Source organism: Oreochromis niloticus, linkage group LG4, assembly GCF_001858045.2.
Source record: "Oreochromis niloticus isolate F11D_XX linkage group LG4, O_niloticus_UMD_NMBU, whole genome shotgun sequence".
In the NCBI taxonomy this organism is placed as follows: Eukaryota; Metazoa; Chordata; class Actinopteri; order Cichliformes; family Cichlidae; genus Oreochromis; species Oreochromis niloticus.
The window spans coordinates 1,920,885-1,929,350 of NC_031969.2; the positions used below are offsets into that span (position 1 = coordinate 1,920,885).

At 43.2% G+C, this 8,466-nt stretch overlaps 1 protein-coding gene across 1 annotated transcript in view; it reads right to left on the reverse strand.

Moving 5' to 3' along the window:
• The window catches only part of rgs9a (regulator of G protein signaling 9a), a 41,783-nt gene extending 36,462 nt beyond the window's left edge, over positions 1 to 5,321 (reverse strand). The window contains exons 1-2 of the mRNA XM_003456870.5: positions 5,076 to 5,321; positions 1,340 to 1,436 (exon numbers count right to left, since the gene is read on the reverse strand). Coding sequence (XP_003456918.1) covers positions 1,340 to 1,436; positions 5,076 to 5,144 — 166 coding nt within the window. The 5' untranslated portion in view covers positions 5,145 to 5,321. The remainder of the gene's footprint in view (positions 1 to 1,339; positions 1,437 to 5,075) is intronic.
• Between the last annotated feature and the right edge of the window lie 3,145 nt (positions 5,322 to 8,466).

Here is an 8,466-nt window from a genome sequence, read left to right on the forward strand (position 1 = left end):
CATCTTACCATTAATTGCCTTTTCCTCACATTTCCACTACCGTCTGGGATCACCCTGGAGCTTCTGTCGTTTTCCATTAAACACATATTAGATTAGTCTGAACAGGAAATAGAAAATAAACAGAACGCGCTCATGTATAGAGTTGAAAATACAGATTTCACTGGAAGGTTCTAGATCTCACCCTGGGTCAACACACCTTAATCACATGATGAGTTCATTCTCAGGCCTCTGGAGAACTTCAAGACATGTTGAGGCGGTCATTTAGCCATTTGAATCAGCTGTGATGGACCAAGGACACATCTAAAACCTGCAGGACCCTCGAGGCCTGGAGTTGCCCACCCCTGCTATATGGTATTATTTTAGGGCCTTTACCTTCCAATATGAAACACCTTGAACCACATGTTGTTGTGATTTGGCGCTATATAAACAAATTGAATTTGAAATTTAAAAACAAACTGCGTTTGCAGCAGTTGCAGCTTGGCAGACCTCAGCCATTCTAGCTGTCAATTTTTCAAGGTAATCTGATGAGACTTCAGCCCATGCTTCCTGGAGCATCTCTAAAGATGGATTGGTTCAATGGAGATTGGCTTCATACCATACAGTCAAGCTGTTACCACAACAGCTCAGTAGGGTTCAGACCATACTGGCCGTTCCATTACAGTGGGAATTCTGACTGATTATTCTTTCTTTTTGTTTACAGGCCCTTTAGGCCATGCCATAAGCATGCCATGCTCCTTTTTGGCTTCCTTATTAGTAGAATGGTTTTCAGCTGTGCAACAGAATTGCAAAAGGGGTTTCTACGAATGAATTAGCCTTATAAAATTATTCATTTGGATAAGCAGCCACACCAGGAAATTGATCCACAGGACTGACAGTTGTTGATAATAGGCCTCTCTGCACAAAGGTAGATCATTTCATAAAAATAATCTGATTAATTTTAATTGTTTGTGAAATGTATCAAATTCTTTGTGAATTGCATGTGAATGTGTTTTTCTTTGTAAAACAAATATATTTGCAAGTGATCCCAAACTTTTGAGGGGTAATGTAAGTCACTGATTAGAGAGAATGAGTGTCATTAGTAACACATCAGAGGGAAGGTATCAGCAGGCATCATACAAAATAGTCTTGACTGGTTTTTATATAGTGCTGTTCTACTCTAAGCACTCTGACTGGCCAGGGTTTGAACCACCAGCCTTCTGATTAGTAGATAACCTGCTCTACCTCCTACATCATGTACCAGTTAAAAATGCTAGAAATGTTTGCGTTTAATTTAATTCAGTTTTATTTCTATTGTGTGTGCGTGCACGTGCGCGTGTGTGTGTGTGTGTGTCACACTCACCGGCAATGACATGTGGGATGGTACTGATATTGAGCTTCTGCTCTGTACCTTTAACTCCAATTTTTGGGTCCTGCATTTCTAGCAAAATCGATTCCAGCTGAAAACAGAGGTGAATGAAAGAGAATAATAACAACAGAGACAGCCTGTGGAAGCTGTCGCTGTGAATCCACAACATACTGTCACAGAAGCAAAACAGTCAAGTACAAAAATCCATCAAAGAGATATCTATCTACTATTTCAATCTGTCCATTCATCTTCTTCTGCTTATTTGGGGCTGGGCTGCAGGGGCAGCAGCTCAAGCAGAAATCCCTCTGCTCCCCAGCCACCTCCTCTAGCTTGTCCAGGGGGAACACAAAGGCGTTCCCAGGCTAGTCGAGAGATATAATCCCTCCAGCTTGTCCCGGGGCCTCCTCCTAGTGGGACATGCCCGGAACACCCAGGAGGCATCCTTGTCAGATGGCCGAACCACCTCAACTGGCTCCTTTCGATGTGGAGGAGCAGCGGCTCTAGTCTGAACTTTTCACCCAATCTCTAAGAGAGAAGCCAGCCATGGGCTTCAGAGGAAGCATATTTCTGCTGTTGTATCCGTGATCTTGTTCTTTCCGTCACTACCCACAGCTCATGACCATAGCTAAGGGTACGGGCATAGATTGACCGGTAAATTGAGAGCTTCACTTTTACACTCAGCTCTCTCTTCACCACAATGTATCGGTACAGTGTTCGCATCATTGCAGCCACAGCACCAACCCGTCTGTCGATATCTGGCTCCCTTCTCCCATCACTCGTGAACGAGACCCCGAGATACTTAAACTCTCGCACTTGGGGCAGGAACTCGTTCCTGACACAGAGTGGGCACTCCACCCTTTTCCGGCTGGGGACCATGGCCTCAGATTTGGAGGTGCTGATCCTCATTCCCACCGCTTAACACTCAGCTGTGAACTGTTCCAGTGCGAGCTGGAGGCCATCACCTGATGAAACCAACAGAGCCACATCATCTGCGAAAAGCAGAGATGAGATTTTCAGACCACCAAGAGAAAGCCTTCTGCTACTTGGCTGCATCTAGAAATTCTGTCCATAAAAATTACAAACAGAATGGGTGACAAAGGGGCAACCCTGGCAGAGCCCATCACCACCCAGAAACAAGTCTGACTTATTCCCGCAATGGGCCAGACACCCCATACTCCTGAAGCACCTCACACAGGACACCCCGAAGGACACGGTCAAGGCGTGTCAACCAAGACAGCAATACAACATGCAGAGCCTTCAGTAACTCAGGGGGCACACCTCACCCTCCGCAGGAGCCCCTGCCACCAGGGAGTTGTTTAGCAGCCTCAGAGACCTCACCCCCAAAGATGGAGGAGTTGTCCCCCTCATCCCCAGACTCTGCTTCCTCCAGTGGGATTAAGGAGGTCCTCGAAGTATTCCTTCAATGTTCAGTAGTGCTCCACCTGCACTATATATAATGCAGGTAGAGCGCCGCTTTCCCCTCTTGAGTCGCCTGATGATTTGCCAGAATCTCTTCGAGGCAGTCCAAAAATCTTTTTCTATGGCCTCCCTGAACTCCTTCCACACCCGAGTTTTTGGTTTAGCCATTGCCGCATGCCGCTTGGCCTGTCGGTACCTATTAGCTTCCTCCGAAGTCCCACAAGCTAACCAAGCCCAATAGGCTTCCTTCTTCAGCCTGCTGGCTCCCTTCACCTCTGGTGTCCACCATTTGGTTCGGGGGTTATCACCACGACCACGACTGTTACCAACCACCCTGCGGCTGCAGCTCAGTTCAGCGGCTTCAGCAATGGTGCTGAACATGGTCTATAGAGTTCGAAAATGTGACATCATTTCTGGGGTAAAACCACAAAGGATTGTAGGTACAAGTGGCTAGCTTGCTACAAGAAATCCCTTTCACTGGAAAGAACAGTCACTATCGCTGCCCCCTCTCTCTTCCAGTACTCCAAAGCGAAGAGACAGACAGGACGGCCGGAGATGTCGCCGGGTTTTCGTTGTCCCGCTCCGATTTTGGTGGATTTTAATGTTGTGGCTGACGCCAGAGGACTTTTAGCGTTGTTTTTATGTTTTTACTGTGTGTTCTTCCTAGCCAGTGGTGTTTTTAACTCTTTAAAATCTTTCTGTGAAATAAATTATATTTTAGTAATCGAGTTTTATATTGTTCTATTGCCTTGGCTACTCCACTGCTCTGTCCGTTTTTTGAAGGGTTGTCCTTCACTTAGAATAAAACCTGGTGTCCACCTACATATCTGGCTACTCGGAACATGTCTGTGTCCTGTACCCATCAGGGCTTGCTGCAGGGATCTGAAGTTACTAAACACTTCATGAGTGTATGCACTCACACATTATAAATATGAGCGCGATGAAAGTTGGGCAGCACGCTAACGTCTTTAGTCCACTCTGTATGCTCATATGGGTCTAACCCTTTCACTCCTTTGATTTTTTTCCTCGTACCTTTTTTCACTTTTTCGTCGCGTCTGTCTTTGTACGGACCTGCCGTGTTCTCCTTCATTTTGTACATAACTGTTTTTGAGGCAAATAAAATGCAAGTAGGGATTAAAACCGCAGAATGAATGGTTACCGGTGCTGGATATGCTAGCGCTTGATGCAGTGTTTTGATTTTGCTGCCACTCGTACCTACAATGCAACGCGAGCAAGTCACGTGGTCTGTCGATCTCTATTGGGACTCAGTGTCTCCAGTCTCCCTCGGAATGCTGTTGAAGCTCTGCCAGAGGTGTGTGTTAAAGATCTCATGTTAAAGATCTCATGCCTGGCAGAGACACCCAGCGCACCCCCACTATACGTTTAGGTCAGTGGTTCTTAACCTGGGTTCGATCGAACCCTAGGGGTTCGGTGAATCGGTCTCAGGGGTTCGGCAGAGCCTCCGCCGTGACACGCACGGATCATTTTGTGCACCAGTAAAAAAACATATCTATGTCTTGAATTTGAAAAAAAAATCATATTTTATTTTTCACTAAAGAGGTTTTCAGTGAATGCGCATATGAAGCTGGTGGTGTTCGGTACCTCCAACAAGGTTAAGAACCACTGGTTTAGGTGCACCAGGTCTGTCCAGTATCCTCCCCCCGCCACCTGATCCAACTCACCACCAAGTGGTGATCAGTTGACAGCTCAGCCCCTCTCTTTACATGAGTTTTTTAAAATTGGAATAATAGTAAACTGGGTAAGAATAGCTTTCATACTGTACAACACCAGCCCTATTTCATAAAGAATCTAATTAGTTAGGTTAATACTGGAATACTTCTTTGTTTATCTTATTCCTGTCTTTGCCTCATTGTGCCAATGAACTGTTTGAAAGTTAATATCTTTATCTGAGGTGCATAACGATAAGGTTGTTCAGATGCTTTAGACTGCAGTGACACCATGCTGCCAAACAACAACACTAATTAGCTTTTAGGTGGAGTAAAAGATTAGCTTCAGCAAGCCTCTTATGCTGGCAAACCAATCATGTTTAAATCTCATGCAAATGCATGGGTATCCATTAGATACTGCATGCCACAGAAAAATCTTTATATACACTTAAGAACAGGAAGTAGGGAAATAAGGTTATTGCAGCTCGCGTGCTTTGTATTTTTCTTTTTTCACAAAAGCAGTTTATTTAGAAAACTAGAACCTAATGTGAAAAAGCCTTTAATTGCTAATGAATGATGGATAATCAAGATATATTACAAAAGGAATACTTAATAATGCTATAACAGTAATGCTATTGACCCACCTTTTTGAGGCAATACAAACGGGGCTGGAAATGTTGTGCCCGGTTTGGGCGCGCTGTTCTGATAGTCATTTTTGCAGATGAATGAAGCGCGAATCAGATGTAAAGCAATCAAATCAAATCCTGGTATGAAATGTCCCAGTTAGAACAGGTTTAGTTGCTGACAGGCAAATGCATGCCTGCAGTGAACAGAGGTAGCGTCTGTGAGGAGATTGTAAGACCGGAGGCTAAGGATGGATTATTCCTCCAGTCAGCTGTAAGCTTTTTCTCTCACCCAAGGCAATCATGGAGAAAAGCCTGGCTCTGACTGACAAGAGTCATGATCGATGCTGCGTCTCAGAGTACAGTTGTAATGGCTGTAAGTAAGTAAGTAAAATGTATTTATATAGTGCTTTTCACAGATAAAAATCACAAAGTGCTTCACAATGCAAAGAATGAAAATACAACATGAAGGTTAGAACTAAAATTTTAAAATGAAACTTGAAACTTACAGGCAACCAGTGAAGGGAGGCTAAAAGTGGAGTAATATGAGATCTTCTGTTGGTGCCTGTTTAAGAGACGTGCTGCAGCATTCTGCACAGTCTGAAGACAATTTAAAGCTGATTTGTCAAAACAAGTAAAAAGACCATTGCAATAATCCAACAGGAAGAAATAAAAGCATGAATAATCATCTCCACTTCAGGCTTTGACACCATTAGTCTGAGTTTTGAAATATTCCTTAGATGATAAAAAACAGTTTCGGACCAGCTGCTCAAACGACATCGAGCTGTCAAACATGACACCGAGGTTTCTAAGGCTCGATTCAACAGAAGGCTCTAAGAAACTGATATGCTGCCTGATTTCTGAGATCATATGATCTGGAGCAATAATTAGAGTTTCTGTTTTATCAGAGTTTAGCTGGAGGAAGCTGTCATTTAACCATTGCTTAATTTCTATCAGACAATTACTTAAACTAGACAATTTATGAAACTCAGAGACTTTAAAGAACAGTATAACTGAATGTCATCAGCATAGAGATGGTAGGAGATATCATTGTAGTGCCTAATAATTTGGCCTAGGGGGAATATATAAAGGAAAAAGAGAACTGGACCCAGGACAGATCCCTGAGGTACCCCACAAGGCAAAACTGTTGATCATCACTTGATTCATACGAACAGTAAAAGATCTCTCAGACAAATATGACATGAACCATTTGAAACAATACCAGTGATTACTGGTATTGTTTCAAATGGTTCAGACTCAAGAACCTGTTTGGGATTCCAAACAGGTTCTTGAGTCTGGTTATCATGATGCTGTGAGCCACAGTATCAAAGGCAGATCCAACAGGACCAGAACTGTGTACTCTCCAGTCTGCTGCCATCAAGAGAGTAGACTGCAATTTACGAAAACCAGACTGGAAAACGTCCATAACAGCATTTTTCTCCAGGAAATAGTTAAGTTGTTGTCCTCCAGTTTTTTCCAAAATCTTTGGTACAAAAGACAATTTGGAGATTGGCCTGTAACTGTTAGGGAGGGATGGATCCGGGTAAAGTTTCCTTAATATTGGCTCAACAACAGCTTGTTTAAAGAAGCTGGGAACTGAGCCAGTATGAAGAGAAATATTTATCATTTCCACAATACAGGGGCCAACAGAGTCAAAAGTGAGGCAGGAAGCACATCACGGAGGTTTGAAGTCAGTTTCATATGACCAACAAAGCTCTAATGTCCTGTAAGGCAGCGGTCCCCAACCCCCGGGCCTCGGACCGGTACCGGTCCGTGAGTCGTTTGGTACCAGGCCGCGAGAGTTGAGGCTCAGGTGTGAAATGTATGGTTTTCAGGGTTTTTATCGGTTTTCAGCGTTATTCTGTTATCGTTTTTATCGTTAACTCGGTTTTCCTGGGTCTTTTCGTGTGTTATGAATAAATCTTCTTTTTTTCGGTACCGGTACTAGTTTTCTTTTGTTGTATTTATCCGCGACACCTTAAAGGCCGGTCCACGAAAATATTGTCGGGCATAAACCGGTCCGTGGCGCAAAAGAGGTTGGGGACCGCTGCTGTAAGGTAACAGGAGTAATGTATGAAAGTGTGAAAGGTAAGCACATTGTAAGCTTGATACTGTGAAGACGATGGACAGATGCTTGACCTGATGGCAGTGACCTTATTTGTGAAATAATTCAAAAACTCATTACAATCAGATGATGTTTTTTCCTGATGCACAAGGAGGATCAGGAGAAACAATAGTCTTAATCATATTAAACAAGAATTTAGGATTTTTCTTTTTTGAACCTATAAGGTGTCCAAAATACTCTGTTCTGACATTTTCCACATGTCATTTAGTAAGAAAATAGATTCTTTAAAATGTAACCTGTGAACCTCAAGCTTGGAACCCTTCCACAAAAGTTCCAGCTTGTGACAGCATCTCCTAAAATTATGAATATTTTCATTTATCCAAGGAAGAGATTTCAAACATAGGACAGTACTTTTTTCAGAGGTCCCACTATGTCTAAAACAGAGTTACATTGATTCTTAAAGGAGGAAACAAGTGAGTCCACATCACTGCAAGTCATGTCAGCATCAAACATGGCAGAGAACCTCTCAGCCTGGTTCATAACACCTTTGAATCATCAGTTTAGGAACATACAGAGGATATAGAATTCAGAGAATAGGAACTAAATCAGGAACATCGTCTGGCACATGTTGATGAAGCATCACAGTGGTGCAGTTTCTTTTCCAGCTGTTTCACATGCTGGATAAGGAAAGCTGTCTCACCAGGCTGGTCTGTGTCATTGATGGCGTGCTGCTGATGGAGGTGCTCGGCGACAGTTTTCCTGCTTCAGGATGGGATTCTCTCAGCTGCTCCAGTCTTCTTCTCTTTTAAGACTCCTTGAAATGTAATCTTCTCCAACATTGAGGGGAACAAAAAGAAACAGTGTTAAGTCATATTACCACATGGTTATGTTACTACAAGAGTATCTCATTTTAAAAATACAGCACAAATGTCCCCAGCCTGTACTGTGGTACGCCTGAGCAAACAGTCTGAAAGTTATAACATGCTTCAATTATGAGCTCCATTTCCCTTTTATTCCATTTCTCCATACCTGCTCAGAACATCAGGCAACAAAATCACAGAAAATGCAAAGCACAAACTCTGTACACAAACTGCACAACATGTGCCTGTATGAAGAACGTTAAGTTCTACAACTATTTCTTCTTTAGCTGGGATGGTTTACCTGCCTCTCATGAGAGATCAGAACAGATCACATCAGCACTGTAATTTTCTCTGCTTTGTTTAGCCTCTGCAGAGCCTCTGTCAAGAAACGGGCTCTGCAGCCCTTTGTGACTCTGACTGTGTAGTTCTTCAGTGAAAACACCTCCATCTTTAGTGCTGCGTTCGATACTGTTGACCATAATATCCT